This window comes from Podarcis erhardii, assembly GCF_964252035.2.
Source record: "Podarcis erhardii genome assembly, chromosome: 6".
Classification (NCBI taxonomy): domain Eukaryota; kingdom Metazoa; phylum Chordata; class Lepidosauria; order Squamata; family Lacertidae; genus Podarcis; species Podarcis erhardii.
This window is the reverse complement of record NC_138510.1, coordinates 62,987,530-63,014,286: the sequence shown is the minus strand read 5'-3', so window position 1 is coordinate 63,014,286 and position 26,757 is coordinate 62,987,530. Positions and strand designations below refer to the sequence as shown.

The 26,757-nt window shown below is 39.6% G+C and overlaps 2 protein-coding genes across 3 annotated transcripts in view; one reads left to right on the top strand and one right to left on the bottom strand.

The window, feature by feature from the left end:
• Window positions 1-20,159, top strand: part of JAK1 (Janus kinase 1) — a 37,935-nt gene extending 17,776 nt beyond the window's left edge. Inside the window, exons 7-26 of one of the 2 annotated variants that reach the window (XR_014157781.1) lie at window positions 1,176-1,515; window positions 2,382-2,564; window positions 3,314-3,471; window positions 4,225-4,348; window positions 5,099-5,288; window positions 5,567-5,673; window positions 6,449-6,589; window positions 7,383-7,470; window positions 7,720-7,847; window positions 8,127-8,262; window positions 9,507-9,658; window positions 10,019-10,169; window positions 10,958-11,052; window positions 12,022-12,214; window positions 12,900-13,024; window positions 13,892-14,064; window positions 14,783-14,900; window positions 16,143-16,253; window positions 19,100-19,618; window positions 19,762-20,159. Coding sequence is in view for 1 of the 2 variants with exons in the window: in XM_081867133.1 (XP_081723259.1) it covers window positions 1,176-1,515; window positions 2,382-2,564; window positions 3,314-3,471; window positions 4,225-4,348; window positions 5,099-5,288; window positions 5,567-5,673; window positions 6,449-6,589; window positions 7,383-7,470; window positions 7,720-7,847; window positions 8,127-8,262; window positions 9,507-9,658; window positions 10,019-10,169; window positions 10,958-11,052; window positions 12,022-12,214; window positions 12,900-13,024; window positions 13,892-14,064; window positions 14,783-14,900; window positions 16,143-16,253; window positions 19,100-19,201 (2,815 nt within the window). In the remaining variant the exon portion in view is untranslated. Of the gene's footprint in view, window positions 1-1,175; window positions 1,516-2,381; window positions 2,565-3,313; window positions 3,472-4,224; window positions 4,349-5,098; window positions 5,289-5,566; window positions 5,674-6,448; window positions 6,590-7,382; window positions 7,471-7,719; window positions 7,848-8,126; window positions 8,263-9,506; window positions 9,659-10,018; window positions 10,170-10,957; window positions 11,053-12,021; window positions 12,215-12,899; window positions 13,025-13,891; window positions 14,065-14,782; window positions 14,901-16,142; window positions 16,254-19,099 lie in introns of both variants that reach the window. The other variant, XM_081867133.1, reaches the window with a different exon arrangement.
• An 855-nt stretch (window positions 20,160-21,014) lies between these two features.
• RAVER2 (ribonucleoprotein, PTB binding 2) overlaps window positions 21,015-26,757 on the bottom strand; it is a 39,982-nt gene continuing 34,239 nt past the window's right edge. Inside the window, exons 12-14 of the mRNA XM_081867287.1 lie at window positions 24,654-24,743; window positions 23,181-23,306; window positions 21,015-22,559 (exon numbers count right to left, since the gene is read on the bottom strand). Of these exons, the coding sequence (XP_081723413.1) occupies window positions 22,413-22,559; window positions 23,181-23,306; window positions 24,654-24,743 (363 nt within the window). The 3' untranslated portion in view covers window positions 21,015-22,412. The remainder of the gene's footprint in view (window positions 22,560-23,180; window positions 23,307-24,653; window positions 24,744-26,757) is intronic.

Sequence of the window (26,757 nt, the reverse complement as noted above, 5' to 3'; positions counted from 1 at the left end):
GCCTGTGTTGTCTTGTTGATATTGCATGACTACAAGAGAGTAGTTTAGCCAGGGCTTTGCTGACTTGGAAATCTTCAGCCTGGTCTCAACTGTACCAATCAAGTAGCACATTTCTGCAGTTACCAGAAGCATTACCTTCTCCCTTTAACTCCATTTATTTCACTGTTCCTTATTACTGTTGTCCAGAACACTACTTTTATTAGCTAGTCATGACTAATATGGTAGCAGTTGGGGCCAGGTAAACTCTCTGACTTGTTCTTAAGAGCTCCTTTATGTCCCCAGAAGCATTAGCCTTGGTCAAGGGGAGGTGTTCAGTGGCTGTTCCATCTGGACATGTGATTCGGGAAGGTCGTCTGTCTCTTGCTCGGCACATTTTGTGTAGAGTGTGGCAGTTGACCAAGCTATATGGTTCTTAATTGTATTTTTATTGCTGCTGATCTTTATTGCTAAGAGCCATAGACCACCACAATTCAATACATAAAGAAATAGAATCGAATATACTTCATCAAACAAAACATATATTCCATCAAGTCTGCAGTAACCATCAGACCTGAGCAATAAACTGCAATACAATATAAGAAGCGATACAAATATAACTAAAAATAATATGAATATTCAGTGCAGTGGTTGTGCTGTCTCCCATCTTCAACCACAAATCCACACACACAGACTGCAGACCTCCTGCTGATTTGAATAAATATTGTCAAACACTGATGGTCTTCAGATCACAATTTGGGAATGCCTACTGTAGATCAAGGTTTCCCAACCAGCTGTTTTTGGACTACAGTTCCCATCATCGCTGACCACTAGGGCCCTGCAATGTGGGTATGATCGGAGTTGTAGTCCAAAAACAGCTGGAAACCCAAGTTTTGGAAACCATGCCTTCTGTCAGTGGTGGACACATCAAAGGATATCAACCCTCTATTTCAAGGAGAGGTTTCAGAGCTGGAAGGGGAATAAATTGAACCACATATCTTTACATACATTGCACTCAAAAACAACAAATATGCTTTTATGTGTTTACGTATATGTATTCAGTATTTTTATCTGATATTTTGAAGGATTTTTTGTTTCTCTATACATTGTTTTTCATGAAATATCCTCTTGGGCAGCTTAGTATAAATGAAACATTGACAGAAACAATGAATATGCACCTCTTCCCCACCCCTTCCCAGCTATAAACGGTATATTCCCGAAAGCCTGAGCAAGACCATAAGACAGAGGAACTTCTTAACCAGAACACGGATAAACAATGTTTTCAAGGATTTCCTTAAGGAATTTAACAAGAAGACCATTTGCGACAGCAGCGTTTCTCCACATGATCTGAAGGTGAAATACTTGGCGACATTGGAAACGTTAACGCAACATTTTGGTGCAGAAATACTCGAGACTGCCTCGTTGTTGATTTCATCAGAGAACGAGAAGATCTTTGACACGGGTTACTCCGAGATCATCCCATGTTATCAAGTGATGGTAACAGGCAATAATGGAATCCAGTGGCGGCTGAAACCAATTGTAAGTATCCTGATGGGCATAAGTGCCAGTTCCATTGCCTAGCTAAAAGTCCTTGCGCTAGAGGAATTGTTTCGTTGCATTTCACCTATTTATTTAAATAACATCTGTACAGCATTGTTAATTTCAGAAACTGCTATAATCAGGAATCTCATAGGTAAACCACCCAGCCTCTGAGGTCATGAAAGTTGCAGCCAGTCGGTAGCTATGGCTTAGATGTGTTTACTTATTTATAAACACACTTTGTACTGGTAGAAGTGTCTTGCTAAATAAGGTTTCATTAGAGCAAGACTGTACAACAGAAGGAAGTTCAAACAATGGACAGAGATCTTTTCAGTTATAGGACTTTTGAACTCTTTGTTTTATGGGAGTGAGATGATCAAGAATGAATGAAGGAGCAGGTATCATGTCATGGTTCAATACTAATGGGAAGTCTTGCACTTCTAAAGCCTCATTTGGGGCTCATTCCACTTGCCACACCATTTTCTCCTGGGAAAACCCAGTGTTTTACTGTTGAATCGGAACCAACAGTTTTTCTGCAGATTGATGTTTGTTCTGATTTAGTGGTAAACAGTGGGTTTTCCTTGGGACAAATGAAAAACTGCTTGGACCCATGCTTTCTCGTTATGGGACAAGCAGAAATGTGGACAAGCCCTGTAATTCAGTTATAATTGAAGAAATATAAAACTGCCTTTTTGTAAGCCAACACAATTGCCTACAATTAATTTGATTTCACTTTTATCATTCAGTGTTCTTTTATGTCTTTTCTGTGCAAGCACACGGCACAACACACAGTTCCAGAACTGTTCAGGTTCAGGGTTCTGCCCCTTTCTTTCTGCCCCTAGTCTACATGTGTTTATGTCACACAGGTTACACAGAGCGAGAGAGAGAAACACAAAACAAAGAGGAAAAGATCAGATGGCAAAGCCAAGAAAAACGAAGAAAAAAATGAGAGAGAAGAATGGAATAGTTTTTGTTACTTTCCTGAAATTACTCACCTTGTGATCAAGGAATCCATGGTCTGCATTTACAAGCAAGATAACAAAAGGATGGTAAGAGCTCTAGATCCCATTACACATGTTCATACACTTTTGAATTCTGTGCAAATGATAACAAAATTACCATTCCTGAATTCTATGCCCTTTGGTAGAAAATCAAGTGTTGCACTAAGGAGGTTATTCTATCAGTGTAAATTATTAACAAGAGAATTTTAGCATGTGACAAGGCTCCTCTTACCCTTTTGCAGTAGCCTGCTGAACGTTATTTGAAATTGGAACTTTGTCCTATTTACACTGTCATCAAAGGACTGGAAAATACATGAGACTCGTCTACCTCATATATATGTGTGTGTGATCATCCAAACCACTTGCACAAGGTGTTGCAAAAGTACTGACAGAAACCCAACTGTGTATTGTTAATTAAGGTAGCACTCTATCCTATGCAAATTGTTTGTGCATACAAGGTCTGCTTCCCATTACTGGGACGCTGTGTCTGAGGTACAGTAGATCTGAATCCAGAGAAGGCTGAACATTTTTGTAGGGAAATGCCAAGATCTAGAGGAGGTGTTTCCTTTTTAATGGGTCTTCAGTTTATCCTCCTCAGAGCAGGTGCTATGGATTTAAGCTGAAGATCCTTTTAACTAACTAACTAACTAAATTCCTCTCAAGTCTACTGTGTGTGATAGATACACATTTTACAACCTTCAAAATCCTAAGCAAACAAATGGATTCCTGAATGTTGATTACTCTTGTTTCTTAATTGAAGAGGAATAATTCTTCATGAAATTACTTTTCTGCTCTAGGAATTCAAGCTGTCTTCGTGTGAGGAAGCTTTGTCATTTGCCGCTTTGATAGATGGGTATTTCAGGCTTACTGCAGATGCCCATCATTATCTCTGCACTGATGTCGCGCCACCCTTGATAAAACACAACATTAAAAATGGCTGCCATGGTCCAATATGGTTAGTTGATATCCTTCAAATACTATAGTTTGTAAAGTTTTGTTCACATAAACAACATGCATGTTACTTCTCGCCAATGCTACTTTGGACTCTGCAGAATAATTAAAACCAAAGTAAACGGTTACATTGAAGTGAAGGAACTGATAACAGCTTCAGCTGCTAAAGTTGTTCTTAAAGTATTCCCTTCCCACATTCAGTGCCACTGGTTAACTTAATAATAATAATAATAATAATAATAATAATAATAATAATAATAATATGAACATCTAGAGAAGATACCTCCATATGGTGGTACTTTTGAATAAGCATGGTATTCTTGGTTGTGGAATGCTTTCTATGTGTTTAATAAGGATTTTGCAACTTGTGGGAACTGTATCTAAATAAAAGATAGTAGTAGTAGATTGTCTGTTCCTCTTTTTGAAACAACTTACCTCTTGGATACTTTGTTCAGTAATCTTAAAAAGGTTTTTTTTAAAAACCAAATGTTAAGAAATATGAGTCACAGTCCAAAATTTGAACCTGCTCTTAAACTGCTGTCTACAGAATCTCCAAACTTTTAAGGTCATGAAAACTGAACTTCGTATTCTGAATTTCTCACTCTTATTCTTATTTGGAATTCCTGATGGCCCCTACCTGAAATGTCTATTCTGTGGTTATCCCATATTTTTTAAAAAATTGGCTCAGTTTTGCTACATGACAGACTTGCTTTCAAGAGGCTTTTGAGTATAACTGCTCATTTTTGAACACTTCCAGCACAGATTATGCGATCAACAAGCTGAAGCAAGAAGGAAATGAGGAGGGGATGTATGTCCTGAGGTGGAGCTGTACAGATTTCCATAACATCCTCATGACTGTTATATGTAGTGAATACTCACAGGTACGATAAGAGTTATCATTTATATGCCCAATAGCTTTAGCTGTAAAGACTGTACTTTGATCTATAAAAAATAATTTATGGATTTAGGATTGAGAAAAGTCTTGCCTTTGCTGGTTTTATATGCTCATGAGACTCCAGCACAAGTGTGACATTTTGTTCCCACTTATTTCTGAGAGAGCCTGCAAGCTGAAACTAGCTGAGTCTATTTCTGCATGTGACAAATTTAAGCAGACTCCATACTATGTACCTTTCTACTATCTGGGAGGTAAACTAGAGACAGGGAGTGGTTGATTAAATAATAAGGTGTGGTGGTCCCTTCTCATCTGTAGTATTTCTACTACCAGTTGGAGTGTGATCTATGTGTAGTTAAAGTATTAATCTGAAATTTTGGTGCCAAGGAGTTCTGAAATCATCTGTCATTGTACCTCTCTGATTGACATGGCACTGTTAACTGATCAACTTACATTGGATGGCAAAGCTATTGATGACATTGTTCCAGATTCTGGCTGAGAAAATACATGTGATGTTTCCTCTCATTATCATACATGTGATGAATCATCCAGGACTCCTTTGTTGTGTCACAAGATAGGATGAAAATGCTTCATCAAATGCTTGATAAACAAACCTCTAGTATGATTTCACTGCATTTACTGGAATCTCCTCAGGAATACATTTAGACCTAATTATTATCTCCATGTTACTTGGGTTTACTTGATGATTATTTATTCTGTCTCCCTTCCTTTCCCACAGCAAATGCTGACCTCTTCAAAACAGTACAAGAACTTCCAGATTGAAATGACTAAAGATGGATGTCGTTTACATGGATCTGATCGGTTATTTCTATCTCTGAAGGAGTTGATGGACCATTTAAAAGGACAGATGCTTAGGACAGACAATATAGTCTTCACACTAAAGAAGTGCTGTCAGCCAAAGCCAAGAGGTAGAGTCTTGAAGGGGGTCTTTCTGTAAAGATACTTTACAGAAGTATATTTCTTACAGAAAATCTTTAACTTCAACTTGTGTTTCTCATAGAAAAAGTCCGTATCTCATATAAGCTTTCTGTGTTTTAATCGGGGCAATGCTGAAGAGTATGTTCAGCATATTTTTTACCTACTACAGTAATACGCCAGTGCTGGCTAAATGCCACTGTTCTGGAAACATCACATGAAGTGGCAAATCTATTTGAAGTGTTTTAGTGAACGGTTTTTGTATTTCCAGAAATCTCCAATTTGCTGGTGGCGACAAAGAAATCCCTAGAATGGCAACCAGTCTGCCCGTTAGGACAGCTGAGCTTCCACCGAATCCTTAAAGAAGAAATAATACAAGTAAGTGATCATGACATTTAAACATTTTGTGTTTTATTATTCTTTGATAAATATTAATACCAATGTCTAAGAAAATGGAGGAAAACACTGATCACCTTATCCCAACCTCTGTTGAAATCAGTCGTAAATGTTCAGATTACAATGCACCTTCATGTTTCTGTGGTAACAAAAAGGTTCATTTCCGCCTTCTTAAAATCCTGCAAGTTATTGTATGCACTGCTATTAATCTGTTGCAAAAAGGATATTCTAATCTATTTTTGGAGAGGGAGCTATGAGTCAAGCTGTTTTTAGGTGAAAGGTTACTCAGATCAGTTTGTTTTAAAGAGGAAGACTTCCTTAATGAGAAATGCTTACCACACATGATTCTGTAAAGCATAAAGTAACTTTACTGCAATTTGCAGAACACTCTTGTGACTCCAGAATTCATTTGAGTACAAATAACTTATTATCAAACCTGTCCCATCAAACTGACTTGCAGCCTGAAGAAAAGATAGCAACCCAACTGGAATTACTTTTTAGGATTTCAAAATAATTGCATTCATATCTTGTTAGTTTGAAAAAGAAGCCATTAGGCAATATTCTAATTATATCTGTCACGTTGGACTCATTTGATACTAATGCAGAAGACTGATCTCTTATCTATCAAATGAGTATAGTACAATTAATATACCTCTTGATAATGAAAACCCAAAGTGATGTGATAGTCCTTGCAGTACTAAAGCCAGTGGATAAGTATGGCACAATTTCTAACTGTTGGATTTAAACTATACTTTAGGGTGAACACCTTGGCAGAGGAACAAGAACGCAGATTTACTCTGGGGTCCTTAGGTATAAGGAAGATGAGAGCTATCAGGCTGAAAAGGCAATGAAGGTTCTCCTGAAAGTCTTGGACCCCAGTCACAGGCACTTTTCTCTGGTATGTTTCACTTTATGAAATGGCTGCTGTCACTGCTGCTAAGTTTTTATAGGCAGTCTGGAATGCAAGACTATAAATGATTGTCAACCCCATTTGAAATTACGGTTTATAACCTGGGTGGGAGGTCATACAATTGTTTCTGAAGCCACATCAATGCATATTTCCACTTGGGAAGAGATAAAATACCCATTTATTAAAGGTATTTGTTGAACTGAAACTAGTCTCTTTGTGTGTGAAAGATCTGTCTCATGTTCCCAGTTAGGAATGGGGTGTCCCAAATTTCTGTTAGTAACTGACATATTTTATCAGGAAATCTTTCTTTCTTGCCTGGAGGGGAAGATGTGTGTTGCATAGGGGTTTCTCATTTCCTGCGTGTCATTATAGGGTAGAAACAGGTGCTGCATCTTAAGATACTGCTCCTCTAATGGTGCAGACCAGCAAGTGCTTCTTGGACTGCACATCACTGGAGCTTTAGAAATGCAGCAGAATGCTTCCCTTTATAAGTCATTAGAAACTGGCAACCTGTGTTTCTGCTACAGCCATATGAATCACTCCAGGATCTTTCTGTGGCTGCAGGACTTTACATAAAACCTGTTACCTGGGCTGTTGTAATTGGCGAGGGGAATTTTGCTCATGGATAATAACAAACTCAAGCAGTAGTTTAAACATATGCGCATCACTGAACTTGGCTATTGTTTAGGCACCCTCTGGCTGTAGACTTTTACTGTTGCTTCTTCCTTTCATAGTTTTGTTGATCTAAAATCTCTGCTCTGTCACCCTGTGTGTGTAATAGGCATTTTTTGAGACCGCAAGCATGATGAGGCAGATCTCCCACAAACACATCGTCCTCCTCCATGGAGTTTGTGTCCGTGATGTGGAAAGTAAGTGAAATCTTTTGAGTACTGCTTTTCAAAACGAAGTGGTAGTTGAATTCCTCATCTTAAAATGACACCTCTCTCTCTCTCTCTCTCTAAATAAAAAAATCAGTCTGGTGATGCATATGCTTCTAAGTTAAACCTGCCTGAAATATGCCTTGCCTGCAATTTCCCTCTCAATTAAAAATGCATTAAAGAGATTGAAGTATCTGTGCTCTTCCAACACCACTAATTTTTTTCCTGTGCTTGTTGCAGACATTATGGTAGAAGAGTTTGTTGAATTTGGACCTCTGGATCTCTTCATGCACCGCAAGAGCGATCTGCTTACTACTCCTTGGAAATTCAAAGTAGCAAAGCAATTGGCAAGTGCATTGAGCTACCTGGTAAGTCCCAGATGTCATCTACTGATAGCAATTCTTTCTGCAAGTCTTCCATATCACAAAATGCAACTTGCATTGGCTATGCATTCTGATAAGCCAGTTATGCACACATAGGCTCAGTCAGTCTTGAAGTGAGTGGAAGCTTGCCTTCCGTGAACTTCAGTAGCGTTTTGTGAACTGTTGTTCTAAGCACGTTTTTCAGTTTATTCAAAAATGTTTTCAGTGCATTTGGATGCCATCGTATTAACACGCCAATTTTATGACATTCTCTTATAAATGCAGGAGGACAAAGATCTAGTTCACGGAAACGTTTGCACAAAAAATATACTCTTGGCAAGGGAAGGAATTGACAATGAATATGGACCTTTCATAAAACTGAGCGACCCAGGAATTCCAATAACAGTGCTGTCTAGAAAAGGTATTCTTTTAGAAAATAGTTTTTATCAGAATTGTAAAGAAAACTGTAGGAATGAAAATCACGACAGACGAGCAGTGGGTGTCACGAGAGGCGTCTGCCGGGAAAGTCTTCCCTTTAGAAAACAACCTTACTTGTTATTACCTGTATCATGCATCTGTATCTGTGTATCAGTGTGTATGTCTAGGGTGTGTTGGCACTAATTTTCCAAAGAGATGCACTGAGAATAGCTGGCATTGTCCATATCACAACTAAAGCATCCATGACAGATGGCCATTCAACTTCTGCTTAAAAAGTCGAACTGCTCTTAATATTATAATTGGGTTAATATTAGAAGGACTAACTTGCCCACAGCATGGTACTGAATGCCATAACTTAATTGCACACTGGTTGCCTTTACATGCTCATATCTAGGCTTTGACTCTCTGCTTGCAGTACTTTGTTCCTCCTTTTGTGTGAGCAAACAGACAAGCCAGTTAACTATAGTTTTCCATTTTGTTCAATGCTACTGAACGGTAGAAACTAGGGTTCTGAAGCAATTGACTAGCCCATGATATGAAGGCAACTTTGAACTTGTTTGTGTTAAAAAAAAAGTGTTGGAATAACTCTTGATGATGTGCAGCCCTGAAATTTGGTATACATGGGTCCAAGAGGCCAAAATTACTGGTTTGGGTTTTTGTTTTTTTTTTTGAAAATGTGATATTTATACACCCTTCTTGCAATATAGGGCACTTAAAGGACACCTCAAAATGGGCAGATTGTTTACACATTAATTAAGAATGATGTGCGTATATAGATCAAGATCCCTTGAATACTAGAAAAGTAAAAAAACAAGATTTAGCAAGTTTCTCCCTAGAAACAAGAGGGCAATAAATGAATCTTTCAAGTGACTCAGGTAGTTCAAGGCTGTTCGCACAGCTGAAATATGGCAGATACATAGAATTGTAGATTGGAAGCGACCACATGGACCATATTCAACCTTCTGCAATGCAGGGGGGGTTTTTTGCCCGATGTGGGGTTCGAACCCACACCCATTCCATAACTGCTTCCAGATTCTTTCCTTCTGTGTATTTTCTCTATAGGAGTGGCTATTTCTATTAATAGTTCTGTGCTTACATTAAAAGTGAGTCTCCTCAATGTACACTCCCCCCCCAAAAAAGTAGTTTAAAAAGGAACATGTATTTAAGCAACCAATACCATGACTCGCTTCAAAACCGTTTTCACCTCAATTTTTTGTTTCCTCCCAGAATGTGTTGAGCGCATCCCTTGGCTTGCACCAGAATGTGTAGAAGACTCAAAAAAATTAAGTGTGGCTGCTGATAAGTGGAGCTTTGGTACAACACTGTGGGAAATTTGCTACAATGGAGAAGTGCCACTTAAAGACAAGACATTAGCAGAGGTAAGGCCTGGGTGGCTGTGGCGTGGCGGCGTTAAGGTATCCCTTTCTTACTATATTTTGCCTTTTGTGGAAATACATTTTTATCTCTCTTGTAGAAAGCGTGTAGGGCAAGTGGAGATGTCAGCCGAAGAACCTTGTCGTAGTGCGCAGTAGAGTTTTACAAACAGAAGCCACGTTCTGAGTAGCCTAATTAAACCCCAGTGGGGTTTTGCAAAACCTCAGTCCACTGCTAAGAGCTCCCCTACAAAAGGATATTTCCTGCTGGAAGGCAGCCTCTTTTGAAACTTGGGGTGGGGTGTGAAAGAAGGCATGTTTCCTAGCTCCAAGAATAACACAGGTGTCTCCCAACCAATCTTGCAGAAGGAGAGGTTTTATGAAGGGCATTTCACGCTTCCAGTCCCATCCTGCAAGGAGCTGGCTGACCTGATGAAGCAGTGCATGCACTATGACCCCAGCCAGAGACCATTCTTCAGAGCAATCATGCGAGACATCAACAAGCTAGAAGAACAAAGTAAGTAATCTATTTTGCTTATTTCCCCTCTTCATTGTCAGTTTTATTTTCTTTGCTCTGTGGGATACATTAACATTAATGAATTTGCAAACATCTTGATGGCAGTATAAAAAAAGCCATATACAGTCCCCCACAGGCACAGAAGGGATTTGCTGTTCAGAAAGTAAGATAGTTACCAAGATGGCTCTATACATAAAAATCCGCAACCCGACACTGTTTTGGATTGCCGTTGTCATGGAATATTGTTTGTGTTACAGTAGTTATGGAAGCATCCAGGGTGACGCAAGGGTAGAGCTGTCAAGCTCTGCCTCACCATCAGTTCCTGTGTATTAATGATTATTTTGCCAGTGTTAATACCCCTTCCATAGCCCTTAGTATACAATGAGAGGTTGTGTGTCGTCTTATTGCCCACACCTTGTGCTATGATTCTGCTTGCCTTGGTGAGAGGGTGGTTGGCTCTTGGCTAGGAATAAGACTACAAGGTTTACTCTGAACGTTCAGAATGGAGTGGGTGACTGCTAATCCCTGCCCTCAGATATTGCCAGCTTCCCTTTGCCAGTTTAACTCCCTCATTTCTAAAGCAGTAGTCCATCTTCTGGGAAGATTTTCACTGGGGCCAATGATTTAGAGGAAGATACACAAATGTTAGGAATCTGCAGTTTGACAGAACATTCAGCAAGGTGATGGGGTCTGTTGAAATGCAAAGTAAGCGTATGTAAAAATAGATTTGAAAATTTAAAGGGTAAAAGTACTCATTTGTACCACACTAATATTCTTACCTGTGCCAGATCCTGATATCGTCTCGGAGAAGAAGCCTAATGCAGAGATTGATCCTACCATTTTTGAGAAACGCTTCTTGAAGCGCATTCGTGACTTAGGCGAGGTATGTTTACTTCTATTGCTGCTGCTAAGTATTTTTTGAAGATTTGGCACTGAGGTGCTGTACAAGGTGCTCTTATTCCCCTTTTGCACCTGTAGTCATAGTGTGCTGAAACATAGATGGCTTGTATTTTTGTTGTGATCATTCAGCATTGTGTTCCTTCTATTGTTTTTAGAGACGGGAATAACGTGTTAAGTCAGCCCATTTCTCTGTGTAGGGCAATGGATTTGTTCATATGTTTATAGAGCAAGTGAAGTGTGGAATATTCCCTTCTGACATAAATAAATATGCAGAGGGCTCCAAAAGCAGCACAGAGTGCAAAGGGCAAGGTTTCTGAGTAGAGATATGCCTTAGCTCAAACCTGCCTGGGAGTCGCACCTCCCTTGGTGTAAGTTCCAGGCCCCCGTTTTACTTGTAGCAAACACTTCAGTGAGACAAAGCACCTCACACACGTTTTATAGACATTCTGTTTATTGCTTGACATCTGTGGTAACTAAGTAACACCATCCGGAAGGCCACAACTCCCATTTGCCCCATCCAACATAGTCCAACGCCACCTGGAAGGCTACTGGTTAGCCACCCCTGCTAGATATGTTCTGGTATTGCAAAGAGGGACTGAAGCAGATACCCGGAAGCGCCCAGCATGGAGTGGTTTTTGGTCCATAAGGGTCAAGTGATTGTCCCAAGAACCACAGATCCACTAAGCAGTAAAGTCAGAAGCAGATTCAAATGTCTGTAAAAGAAACCTAGCAGGGATTTGGTTCCTATTCATTTTTCTTCTGTGGAACTTCTGAATAGTGGAGGTCACCCCGTTATTGCAGTGGTTTGCTGATCACGAATACAGCCTATCACTGGGTATCATTGAAACATTCTCCTAGGTGAAGTAGCTGCCTCGTTTTCTCTTTCTCTTTCTTTTGCAAAGCAAGAGTGTGGGTGGCTGACCATGTTTTTTAATTTTATTTTTGAAATTAGGGCCATTTTGGAAAAGTTGAACTCTGCAGGTACGACCCTGAGGGTGATAATACTGGAGAACAAGTGGCGGTAAAGTCACTGAAACCTGACTGTGGTGGGAACCATATTGCTGAGCTAAAGAAAGAAATCGAAATCCTGAGGAAGCTTTATCATGAAAACATTGTGAAATACAAAGGAATCTGCACCGAAGATGGTAAGTCTTGGAAGTTCTGAAAATGTTTTCAGTTTTCCTGTTTGCTTTTAAATTATCCCTCCCCCCCCCCCAGATATCTTTAGGAAAAGACCAATTACTAAATTCTAGCAATACAATACACTTAATCCCATTGAACATATTTATTATGCATGTTACATCCCCTGGTTATGGCAGCTGGGAAAATGGACAAACTGACCTTTTTTTCCGGTCATTGTGAATCATTCTTTTCCTTGGAACGGAAAGATATTAGGAGGGATGGAAAAGTGTTAGGAAAACACTGGATGAAATGGACCATGGAAAATACTTAAAAGTAATACTTGACCGCCCTGAGACCCCCAGGTATAGGGCAGTATATAAATAATAATAATAATAATAATAATAATAATAATAATAGTAATAATAATAATGTGGTCAAGGGTGTTGTGTATTGAATTTGCAGGCACAGCACGGTAGCAGAGCAGCCAGGAACTAATTAAGGGAGGTAGTAATTGCTTTTAAGTAGCTGGGTTGGGTAGTCCTAGCCCAGGTGCCTATATATAGCAGCAGGGCTGGGGTTTTGTGTGTCTTTCTACTTGCTTGCTGCCATGAATAAAGATGTTACCATACTACCACTGGCTGGACTCACTATATAATAGGTGTTGACTCTGAAAATTGCTTGAGATAATTTTGGCTTTCTTGATCAAAGGTGGAAATGGAATTAAGCTGATCATGGAGTTTCTTCCTTCTGGAAGCCTAAAGGAATATCTTCCACTAAACAAGAATAAAATCGGTCTGAAACAGCAATTGAAATACGCTGTACAAATCTGCAAGGTAATGCTGTACATATTTTAATATCTAGTTGTAGCAGTGTCTTGATGTTTAATTTTCATTCATGTGTTCAGAATTGAAATATCTGTTTAAAATCATAATGCATGAATATGGGGGTGGGTTGTTACCTTTTTGAAAAAAATAATTTATTCAACATTTCCATACCAGTTAAGGCCAGCCTTTCAGTTGCAATAAAAATGCAAGAATAAACCAACTGAGCAAAAAGGCTAATAAAAGCTAATGGGACAACAGCCATAAGCAGCTTGGATAAATGCAAAAAGTATTTAGGGGTTGCTTAAAAGGCAAGTTCCTGGGGGAGGGACAGAGTCCACAAGTGTGGGGGCACCAGTTATTGACCTTGGTGATGGCAGGATACAGGTCCCCTGAATCCCACTTTGGGGTTTAAGGAGTTTTAAGGTGTGTGTAGCTGGTTCTTCCTTCACTTTATCTCTGCTCCAGGTTTCTTACCTTTAATGTGCCCCATGTTTTATGAGGTGAATGATTTCATTTATGAAAGTTGAAAACGATGTTGAAAATGATAATACAGCCTTGTATTAAAGTGAGCTTTGTTGCTAATTTTCTCTCTGGCTAAATTATATGTAACTAAGCAGCAGCAGAAACAGAGAGGACTTCTTAGAAAAAGTAAAAAGAGCCTAAGGCTAGGGATTCTTCATGCTGCCATGTGCTTTAGTTCCAAAACTCTAGCTGGTTCTGTAGGAGGTTGAGACTATGAGCACTGAAAAGCTTACCAAACAGAAGGATTGGGTGTACAAATTCTAAAGAACATTGTTAGAGGTGCTTGAGGTAGAAAGCAATTAATTGCAAGAGAATGAAACAATACTTGAAATTTTGTGTGTCTTCAACCATCAGGGAATGGACTACTTGGGATCTCAGCAGTATGTTCATCGAGACTTGGCTGCAAGGAATGTTCTAGTTGAAAATGAACAGAGAGTGAAGATTGGGGACTTCGGGCTAACCAAAGCAATTGAGACGGATAAGGAATATTACAAAGTCAATGATGAAAAAGACAGCCCTGTGTTCTGGTAAGGAAGAGAGATATATAGTGACAAGCTAGTAAGTTTTTGCTGCAAGAGATATTTTTAGCTGAAACTGCACTGTGTGTCACTACGGATTATCCTCATGGTAGGTGTTATCAATAAGTAATGGGAGGTTTTAACTTGATAATGATCACTTGACCATAAGAAAGGGTTCTTGTATTGCATTTTCTAGTTCAAGAGCAGTCTGACAGGTGGTGGCATGTACATGTATTTATTGATGCATTTTATGCTTACATTTATGGTTAGGTATAGGAATTACTTGCAAAACTATAAAGTGCCTCATAGTTGTCTTTGCCTGAAAACAGACATAGGTGATCTGGAAAACACTATTAAAAAAGTAGTATAAGCTCTCAATGCAATTTTACATTGACGATGGCTCACTGCTCTACAGTGCCTTCTGGTGTCATATTTTTATAACACGTTTTTAATGTTTTTAACTGACCAGTGTAGATTAGTCCTTACTTTGATATTTGTTTCTCTTTACAATCTTCTCCTACCTTTAATTATTTCAATATTTGTTTCTTTCTTGTTTGTTCAATTGATGCATAATACTTTTATGTGAAGCATATGGAGTCATCTTAGTAGTTTCTGTTGCGACGGCAACATCATTATCCAGAATTCCATTATTTAATGATGCAAAGTGAGTTTTGGCTTTTGTGCCGCAGTTGTACCAAAAGTAAATGAAAGTGTTATATGGTTACAGGTATGCTCCTGAATGCTTACTGCAGAGCAAATTCTACATTGCTTCAGACGTTTGGTCTTTTGGAGTGACCCTCTATGAGCTACTGACCTATTGTGATCCTGCATGCAGTCCAATGGCAGTAAGTAGCTGTGAAAGGAAAAGTTCTTTCCCATATGCTTTCTTCCAAAATAAGAGTAAAGTGTGTGTAAGTGCTTTAAGGGGTCCTTCCCCCCCCCATAATCTTTAAAAGTCCCAGATTTCAGGGCAGTTAAGTGTGTGCATACATGGATAACACTGCATTTAGGGGAATGTTGTTCACTGTCTGAAAATGATTCCCCCCCCCCCCCGAAGCACTTATGAAACTCCTAAACTTAAGCTGGGATGAAATGAAAGGATGAACATAGACCTTTTATTTGATGAAAATGATCATACTTTATATAGGTGGTCCCATTATTTCTGTTTGAAACTAGTTATTTATGTTCACAGGAGAACCATTACTACTTCTAGGTTGTCTAGGGATCTTAAGAAAGCAATTTGATATATAGCCAGTGCTTTTTTTCCTAGACAAATAGGTGCCAGTACTCACCATGAAGTTGTTACAGTCAGTGCCACGCTTAAGGGTATACACTACCTGCACCTCTTTGAGTACCCCTGAAAAAAAGCACTGGATAGGCAAGTTCTTAAACTTTTCGTTGCGTGCCTTTGAAACTCTCCAATCGCAGGCTCCCTGTACTTTAAAGTTTTGCTGAGCTTGACCTGGAGGACACTTGGTTCTCATTTTTGTCTCATGTGACAAAGATGTGTGACACACAGACACACACACACACACACACACACACCGTCTATTTTGGGAAATTTCACTTTTAGGCGTTCATCCTTTGCAAAGATGTGAAACTGTTCCTAAGGGGTTGGGCGTCCCAGTCCATGGTTAGCTAGACACAACAGGTCAACAAAGAGGGAAAGAGGGGTTCGTTCAATAAACTGAAGCCTAGGTTCTGCCAGTTTCAATCTCCCCAGGTTTCTGCAATCCACATTGGTCTCTACAGCAAAGTTGACTTCCTTGCTTTTGTTTGCATTCCATTTATCGTAACCCTCTGCCCCAGTGCCCATGCTCCCTCCCTTCTACCTATGTACAACCCACCATTGCTGGTCTTTGGAATGGCAGCCGTGCATGCATACATATCCCAACTATTCCCCCCATCGTTAACCTCTCTTCACCCACCTCCACACCCAATAGTCCAAGGTTCTGCTACCTATCTTTGGGCCCTTGTCATCAAGCAGGCACCACTCCTACGCTCTCCCTTGACTCTTGCACCCAGCCCAGCCGTACCCTTTTACTAATAGAGAAATGAGATTAAACGTGGGTTTTCATAACTTACAGGAATTCTTGAATATGATTGGACCAACTCAAGGCCAGATGACAGTGACACGGCTTGTGCGGGTATTAGGAGAAGGCAAACGTTTGCCATGTCCTAAAAATTGCCCATCAGAGGTAAGGCATTAAGAATGTTTATGCATCGTCTTGTGTTGGGCAAATTCCCATGAGCTTGATGTTTATGAGCTTTCACAGGAAAAAGCTCTTTTAATCACAATTCTCTCACAGTTGGGATAGGTTGTATTTTGTTTTTAGCTTCTTCTTCTTTTTTAAACTTTCAACTGCCCCTGGAAATACCATCCAATTTTCAATGACATCTTTTATACTACCTGTACGAACGTCAGTCAGGGCTATGCAGAAACTCTCAAAGGCTGATTTTGTAGGTGCTCTCTCCCACTGATCTGCTGACCTATTCCCATATTTTTTTGTTACCTACCTTGAACTTTTTTGTCAGGAAAGAAAGACTGAATATAAATATAAAAAGTGCTACCAGCTGACTAGCCACTGTACAGTTTTTCTTAACTGAATCATACTTGTATTTTGTAGGATTTTATTGTAGAGATTACAACAAAAGCAGCAAGTATTATGGGCACAACCTGCTGGTCTGTAGGAAGGTATCCTAGGAGCCATAAGATGCTATGGACCCCTCTCTCTGCAGGCAGAGGAGGTCCACCCCTAGAAGCTTCCTTGTGGTTGCAGATGCCTCCATAGCTGGCAGTGCTCCTGCGGGTGGCAGAGAAGGCTTGTTAGGAGTGAACTGAGGGAAGCTTTGGAAGGACAGGATCTAAAGCTCTCTCATTTAGGCCCATAATATGGGGTGGGGGAAATGCCAGTTCCTGGATCTGGCTTATTTGTTTTCCATCCTTCCAGTAGAGCGTTGAATGTCGTGATTCTTCATTTTTTTTTTTTTTTAAAATAATTTTTATTGGGTTTTTACATTTTATAACAACAAACACATACACAAAGACAAAGACAAACAAACACACAAATACAATTACATACCCTAAGTTTCTTTACCCACTTTCATTGACTTCCCCCCACCCCCTCCTCTTACATCCCAATTCCAAAGTTAATTCAGCAAGTTCTTACCTAACCTCTTAAAGATATTCACATTGCTTTTGAAAATTAAAATCTTTTGTTTATCTGTATTCAACTATCCAATTCTCTTATAATCATTAATTTCTTTTTTTTTTTAAGGTCGATCTAACTTCCCCTTCACAAATTTTCCCTTTATTATATTAATTATAGGTCACATTGACCAAGTAAAACAAAACATAACATTTTATAATTCTATTCTCTCCCCCCCCTGCCCCGGTTTCTGTCCCTTCCTAGACAAATGTCCAGAAAACAAACAAAAAATATTTCTAGCCCGGATTCCTCACGTCCGAGGCGTCTGATTCTCTGTCAGTCCCTCTCTGCCAGCTATATTGGTAGTCCTCTTTGATGGTCCTAAGACCCCGAAGGAGTTCAGTCAGAGTCAGATCATATTTTCTTTCATTCAGAATGTTGAAGAGTGTTTGCTGCGAAAGACCATCTAGTTTTCCATACTCAAGAGAAAAGTCCCAATCATATTGCTTTGTTCTTTCTAGTTTTAATATTCCAAGTACTCCAGGGGCTTCTCTCTTCTTCTTTCTCATCTTTCGCAGGTCTGTAATCCAGAGGTCTTCTTGCTCATACTCTGACGCTGCAGATTTCTGGTTGATATTTTCCACTTGTAGTGTCTGAACTCCTTCTTTTTTCTCTGTCAATTCCAAAGGCATCTCTTCCTGCTCAGCTGCAGAATTTTTATCGTACATCTCCTTTGTGCATTCAGCAGAGTTGTTTGTTTCAGGATTCAAGGTCATAAAAACTTTACTCAGAGCCATACTCTGCTCCTGCAGGATTCCCACGAGAAAAAACATTTTTTCTATCTCCGCCAGTAATTTTCCCTCTGCAGCCATTGTAATGTCACTAATTCCCCCTAGGGGGCTTTCAGTTATTTAGTAGTCCTTTTCCAATAATCTGTTACTTTGTTATTATCAATACTTTGTTTCCAATCGCCTCAGTCCAAATGTATCAACTTTAATTCCAAGAGTTATTAAATAGCAAAATTCTTTACTTTGTCCGCCCGTTTGACAGCTTCTTTGACAGCTGTCAAACTCCTTTCACTTCTTCCTCCGGGACCCAAATAGGACACTCCCGGGTTTTTTGGGGGGGATACACACAAAGTTCCAAATTCCCTTTCTCTCCAGCACAAAAATCTTGTTCTATCAAATTTGTGAGAAACTTTTAAATCCTCAAAACAGTATTCATTCCGCCTTAATTCTCCGTTCCTTGCTTTGAAACGTCTATAAGTAGAGGGGGTGCGGACTTCCCTTTAACACATCCCCCGATCGTGCCGAATTCACAGGATAAAATTTTTAAAGTCCAAATTCCATTACTCACGGGTCCTTTGTTATCCAGTCCAAATTTGGGAAGAAAGTCAGCGCTCTCCGGCCATGGCTTGCGGCTTCACTCTACTGAGGTAGCGGTCTACTCTCAGCACCACGCCACTCTCCGTACCCTCTCCGCAGCCTTTAAAAAGGCTCTTCGTGGGTCGGGGAGGGCGCTTAAGGTGCCCACCGAGTCACCAAGTCCGCAGGCTTCCGCGCCTGCGGTTTCTGAGGGTCCCCGTGTCGCCGGCACGGCAAGACCCGTCCTCAGCAGAGCCGATTCCCTCCGGAGCTCGGAGGGAATCCGCCATTAGCCGTTCGCGCTAACCCGGAAGTCGAATGTCGTGATTCTTCAACCTGGAGTGTCTCCCTCATAATATGTGAGCTTTACTGATACCATAGTTAAAGCTCATTGCATTAAACGTTGGCTATTTCTGCTATTGTAGCCAATACTCTTGATAATCGAGCAACCTTTTGTACATGTTTGTACATGTAGACACAAACTTAAATGTCCAAATCTTATTTCTTTAACACACCCTTTTCATTTACTAGGTTAACCAACTGATGGGGAAGTGTTGGGTTCAAGACCCAGGTGAGCGGACAAGCTTTCACAATCTGATTCAAGGATTTGAAGCACTTATCAACAAAATGTAATCCATGCATTTTATACTTGCCACTTAAATGTTTTGAAAAGTGTACAAGGCCTTTTTATTACCTAGTGTAATTTTGTACTTTGGTAATGTTGTGTCTGAAAAGGGTTTTTCTGTTTGAGTAGCCAACACGCGAGTCCGCTAAGCAGCAGTCTGTGCCAACAGGGTCTACCTGTAGGATCTCAGCTGCTGGGCCAAGTACTTTTGAGGGAGGAAAAAAAAATCATTTCAGGTTGCCTATACAAAGTTTGAATCATGTTGTATTAGAGAGCAAAATATGATTTCCAAACAGTGTAGTGGCTGTCATTACAGTACAAAATGTTAATCATGGCAGATAAATAGAAATGTTCTTGACAGCATTCAAAAATGAATATTAAGGAGGTGTGCTAGATAACTTTTGTTGGAATCCAACACCAGTTTTGTCCTACACCCAAAGGGACTTTGGATCTGTTCCACACATCCCAAGCTACTTTTTGAGCTTGCATCAACTCGCAAAAGCAGTTTTGTGTTCAGCAAACCTGAAGAAACTCCTGTCATCCCAGCATTGTTTCTCCCTCTTGATAGATATTTGTAGCATTTGCTTTTAGTATATTCATTAAAATCCAGACACCATTGGCACTTTGTCCTGGAGCATTCTGATCTAGTCCAACAAAATCTCTACATCAAGAAAGAAGTCAGTCCTTCTCATATATTCCTTCTCTTTTAAAAGGAAAACTCTATAATCTTAGGGGTGCAAAAAGACCACTGAAGCATGACAACATTTGGGGTTTTTACTGGATAACAGATTGCAAGTGACAATTAAGCAGAATAGTGAGTTTTGAAGACATAATTTCTCCAGTGAGGCTGAATGGTGCATGGATTTTAATGCGCACTCTGTAAATGAAGATATTACAAGAGATAACATATGCCAACCTGGAATAGGGGGATGGATGTACATTATTCCTGCATTGTGCACTTGCTATAAAAGAAGTGGGATCTGCAACGAAGAGAGAGAGCCATGTACAAGCTCTGGGGCCAGAATGCATGCATTGCCTTACTCTGTGAATTTTGGAGGCTAGTCTTTTCCTAAAGTCAGATATTGCTTTTCAGGAATTATTCAGAATTTGCAATAATGTAATGTGTATCAAATTAGAAATGCTATCAAGCCTGTTTCCCCCCACTGTACTCTGTATGCACTTTGTTATTCTTTATAAAAAATAAAGATTTTATCAATTAATGCATTGCCTTCATTCATAGCTGAGACAACATTTCTCAAGGGGTGTTGACTGTCTTGAGTGCACCTCTAAAGGTGACTGTCTTGAGTGCACCTCTAAAGGTGAAGTCAGACTGTTGGAGAATCACAACGGCAGCTATAACCTTACTGGTACTGGCAGCCAGTTTGCTACTGTGAAAATAGGTTGGTATGTAAGTACAACATGAATTAAATACAGCAACGCTTCTAGATCAGAGGTGAGGGGTAACCTATGGTGCCTGGAGGTTGCCCAGCCTGTCCTAGAAACTTAAAAATTCAAGCAATATGACCTCCAGTCATGTCAACAATACAACACATACACTTTAGGGGACCACTGACTTTTCAAGAAAAGAGTTGTCTTGTACTAGGGTTACAAATATTCAACTGGCTCAACAAATCAAGTTTTCAGAAAGGTAATGCTGATATTTGACATGGCTTGCTTTTTGTAGCACCATAAGTATCTTTAAAATGTGCCACAAGACTATGCATTCATAGGACACAACTCTTCTCAGCTTCACAACAGGTCTTTCCCCCCTACCCAACATTCACAATGTACCTTCAGGAGCACACAATAAGCCACGCCAGCTTTATACTTCAGTGTAGCTTGCCAATTTATTTACAGAGAAATTGATTGCTCAGAAAAGATACATTCAATGTGAATAATACTAAACACAGAGAAGAAAAATCTCGCTATGACGTTCTGTTACTTCTGAATAATGTATATTAGTTTTATATAACAGCCTCCTATTCAAGAAACTTGTAAACTGCACCTACTTTTAAATCTGACTGGATTTCAATCAGGCTTACCTTGATTTCTCTTCACTGGAGACAAACTATGCTGCCTTCATTGATGTACATTTCTTCATAACCTCCCACTGCAGATTTTACCATTGCTAATGCTGGGCCTCATGCATTTTAAATCTTACTTCAGAAACAAAAACCTACAAATTGGGGTTACTATGGAAAATGGCAGCTGTAGTGGTTATTTCAAACATGTTCCAAACAACAGGAAAGTAGCTTTCTGTGAATCTTAGTTAGAAATAAATTAAGAGCCAGCAAAAAGCATGAATACACCACATTCCACCCAGTTCCAGTGAACACAAATAATTGCCATGGTTATAAAGTGCAAGAAAAGATACTGAAGAATTTCCAAGGTGGCAGTGATTAATCAAGAGTACTGTAGTATAGACATAGGGTGTGGAGCACATAGATCCTTAAACTAAATGCAAGTCAGTAAGATAGCAATGCATTCAGTTCCACTGGATACTAAATTCACATTATTTCCCCCCAAAGAAACCGATTAACAAGAAATAGACCTAGAAGCCTAAGACTATAAATGCACAGCTAGTATCAATTCTCTTCATGGAAATTTTGTCATGCACACTTGGTATTGCCAGCAATCATTTATTTTAATGAAGTGCGTTGGTATCTTCCTAGCATACTTCCACTTTAGCAGCTACAACTGCTATTTTATTATTTTTTTAATCCAGAAAAGATCTGCCTACTTTGACTAGACTGTACTGCAATGATTATACTCAACCTAACCATTGTCTGGGCTGTAATCCAATATGCAAGCCCCATTAAAGCCAATAAAGGAATATTGCTATCAGGAATAAACATGAATTTAACCTTGCAGCCAAGAATCAAAATCTTTGAAGGAGGAAAAACCCAGCACAATTGTTTCTTTAAGACTACCACTGCAACTTTCCCAGCAAAGAACATTTCCTCTCACTGTTATTTTATTGCTTCGTGAGACATTCTCAAGGGGGCAAAGCTGCCATTTCTTTAAGAGCTTAAGAGATAACTTAATTGTCACTCAATGCATAGAAACTAGTCTGGAGGGTATCCGCCATTAGTACCTCCCCACACACAAATTTACTCAGAGAAACTACATAGATTGGTTCTCCAGTATCTACAATACATATTAAAAGTGAAAGGTAAGGATGACATGAATGTGGCTTTGACTCCAAGCAAGATGCTGATCTTAATAAACACGTTTTCTTTTAAGATACAATTCTGCATAATGTACTCCCGAGCCCTGAGTTTGCTGACCAACGTATTCCACTGGGCCATCTTCTGGAGTGGTGATGAGGTACGAAGAGCCCCGCTTTTCATTTCTTATTGGTGTCATCTAAACATCATAAAAGCCCATTATTACAGCAACGTGTGTGCAGTTATTTGAAAGAATACTGAATTATCCTTTCTATAAGCAAACTATACTGCTCTCTAAGGATGACCAACACTAGATCTAGTTACGTAAATAAAATAAAATAAGTGGACTAGGACAAACCATAAGGCTACTTGGAATGTTTTTCAATAGCAACAAAATGAAGTCAAAAGACTTTGTATAGCAGCCCTGACAAATTCTTAAGCTGCATTATGCGTTTACTGAACACTAGGTGGCAGCACAAGACATCAACCTAGCAACATGTAGGGGCCAACAGAGAAACAGACTAGTGTGCAGAACTTTTTCCAAATTGGTCTCTCTTCTTCACTCACTCTCTCTCTCTATATATATATAATATAAAAATTTGACTACATTTCATATGTATGTGTGAAGCAATTCTAGCTTATTTATTTATTGCACTTTCATCCTACTCATCCACTGCATTCGGAAAGCTGTACCTAACGAAATTTCTCATTTGCATACTATTTAAAAATACATGAGAATGCTGAAGGGCTATCCATCACAGATGTGTAGTGTAATTTATCGGCTGCGTCAGGAATAAGCGTGCCAACGCTTTCCTCTTACCTTCAGTGGGTTTTGAGGCGCCAGTGGCAAAATGCCTGGATGGAAGGACCCCTGGGTGGCAGCGTAATACGATGGCATGACTTGCAAGTAGCTACTGAAGTCCCCATACACTCCACTATCAGATTCCTACATGGAGAAAACACAGAAAGGGAAGCACTACGGTTGCTGGCCACTGAACAGAAACAGAGACATATTTCTGGGAGAAACAATCATAAATTCTGTGACAGAAAGAGGAGAGTATCAATGTGCAGGCAACCCCCAATTTGCGCAGGGGTTGCACTCCAGGTCATGACGTGTCACAGCAAGAGGGTGCATAAGCCCATTCGACCGTGCCTGCTTTTCCTACCACTTCTGGGTCTCTGCAATGTGCACGTGTGCAGTCGCACCTCAAAGGGGCACACACAAATCTGTTGTTGCCTGTATTCAAAAGTAGTGTAAGTTTCTTAAAGGCAAAGTATCTCTGAGAATCTCCCTTTACTGTTTGGTGAGAGTATATTTTTTTCTCAGACATCTGAGCCAGAAACATGGTCAGTACCAAACTTGGGAGATGTTTTACCCCAAACACCAATGAAAACCAGTTCATTCTGTTTTTCAGATGCTGTAACCTATGCTACATCACCTTGTTAAAATGCTTCCCTAAAATTACAGGCGTTTTGACAATGGTATTGAGATTTTGCTAGAGCCCAATGAACAATTTTCTTTGATTTCCTGTGCCCAGATGAGCTAAGGAAAACGCAGGCAATTACCGTATTTTTCGCCCTATAGAACGCACTTTTTCCTCTCCAAAAATGAAGAGGAAATGTGTGTGCGTCCTATGGGGCGAATGCAGGCTTCGCGCAGCTCTCCGCAAGCCGTGGGAGCCCGGCGCTGGGCTCCCACGGCTTGTGGAGAGCTGCCTGTTCTGGGGGCTAGGGTCGGGGGAAGCTTGGGCTTCCCCCGCCCCAGCCCTACGCCTGGGGGAAAAATAATTTCCCCCCCTTTATTTCCCCCCCAAAAAACTAGGTGCGCCTTATGGGCCGCTGCGTCCTATGGGGCGAAAAATACGGTATAAATGCAGAACATTAACATTAGAGGAATGCACCTCATTCCATTAAAGGAATGTTTCTACTACCAACAAATACCTATCCTATAAATACCCTGGATAATTTTCATTTACGAAAAGAATCCCGCAAAAAGGGAAATTCAGAATTCTATGGTTCACACTGCCTAGCCTATTTTTTTTTCTCCTTTTAAGAAGGATAAGCTCAAGTTTGCAAAGAAAAAAAAATAATTATTCAAATAGTGTTTGGTTACTTCATAGCACACAGGTGTCCTGAAGATTCTGAAATATGCTTACTGAAAGAACTTCAGGGAGAAAATTATAAGAAGTGCTATGTAATCTGTTACTTTGGTTGAATTTCAAAATCTAGCCTTGTTTACTGACAACCTTGACATAGGCTGCTGGTGAAGCATACTGAATCATCATCCACTTACCTCTGAGCCACCATTTTCTAATTCCCCTACTCTAGTTTGGATGGTATGGTATGCCTGGGCATATTGTTGATACCACTGCTGGACTGAATCCTGCAAAAGACAAGGCAATTTTAAATTTATCAACTTCTGCAATTTCGCACCATGATTAATATGCTCGTTATGAGATATTAAAAGCACAAGCTTTGCAAAAACAAATACATATGCATGTTTTTGTTAATCTGGATCAATCTGCTCCATCTGAATGCAAGAGAAAGTTAAGGTGGTGCTTTCTCTGCTCCCTCTTACCTATTCTCTTTCATTTCCTATAACACATCACTCAGCAATATTTTGTGTTTTTATATGTGCTTACCTAGTGGATTCCTTGATTTATCAGCTTTAATCCCCCAACAATATCTAACAAGTTTATAACTTTAAGGTTTTTCAGGAAGTACAGTCCTGGAAAGTGTTTAATACTCAGTGTCTTGAGATATTTTGACCATCATAATCCTATAATTTATACAGTAATTTGCACAGCTACAGGAGAATTAATAGATTGGCTCCATCTATTAGGCACATCCTTTAATTTGGAAAGAAACCAATACAGTCCCTGTGACAAGTATTTCAATTTGTGGAAAACAGCTCAAAGCATAAGAAAATTCTTGCCCATCTATTCCAGTATCCTGTTCTCAGGACCTTACTTAGTGTAACTGTTGTTGCAGTCATCCAAGTTTCTGCCCTTGCGTGCTTATCTATATTTCTCAAATGTAAAATCCTCTGTCTTGGCTGAAAGATAACTTTGAGTATTACAGCAAATAATGCTTCTTGGCTAACAGGTTGCAATGTATTTATACACTTAGATGAGAATGTCAATGTGACACAAACGGACTTACACTCTGGCTTTTGAAAATATTTGCAAGACTAGTTTAAAACCAACCAGGCTGAAGTTGTCATGAGACCTATTTTTAATGACCTGTTGGCCTCTATTATGTATACTGACTGACTGTCCAGAAAAAAATAAAGAAGAGGATGAAAGGCCAACTAGAATTTGTGCAGGTTAGATAAACTGAGTTAAAACAGAAGACTAAATCCAAGTTTTGCCATCTGTTTAGCAACATTCATCACAAGCTAAGGTAGAATTTACTTAGAATTGCTTGTTATGTCAATTTTTATATGAATAAATTTATCCTTTATTACGTTTTCTTTTATAAATGCTGTATTTGGTGAATTAATTGTTAGTTTTGCTGCACCCTGGCTTGCATAATCGATAACAAGCTAGTAGCTACAGTGTATTTATTTGAGGGGGGCTGGTCTGGTAAAAGCTAATTCAGCCCCATGTTCACAGAGGAAAAGGCGGCTTTCCCAGCAACATTCACAGCACAGCACTTACGGCATGGATTAAATAAATTATGAGAAATGCCAGTGAGAAACTTAATCAAACCAACTGATTAGCGAATGATCTTAATTCTCTCTTTCAGGACTCAATAAACTAAGCTGCTGTAGCAGCTCAACTAGATCAACTTCCCCCAAGCCTTAAAACAGTGTTGTACATGTGTGTCTGCATGCCACAGCTACTTCTCATCAGTGTCAGAAACTTCCTGAATGGAAAACAGTGCTGGTGATCCCTCTCGAGTTGTACTGGGTCTACAGGACATACTTTGCCATGTGGTTCCAGGTGCACTATTAGCAGCACCTCACCAATTTAGAATCATCTGCCTCGCTGTGCTTCCATATTAAATGGTGCCATTTGTTTCTACTCCCATTAAATGTATGAAAAGCTGTTGACAGCAGGATTGTCTGCCAGCAGAGACCTACAGAATCCTGCTGTCAACAGTTTCCACAATTAGCAGCGACACACATAAGGCAGACCAGGCACTTTAGAAGAAAGCAAATTCACAAGAACTAAAAAAGTGGCAAAATGCAGACAGGTAATAGTTATACTTTTCCCCTCAATGTTCTATTCAAAACCGACACATAAACAATTTTATTCACCTTTATCAGTTTCCTGCACAGAAAGGTTCATGACTCTGTGAATGGTATTCCAAAGCTTATACCATCCCTTACATCACACAAAACATTTACCAGCTAGAAATCTGACTCACTGTCTGATGCTTTTAATGCATGATAA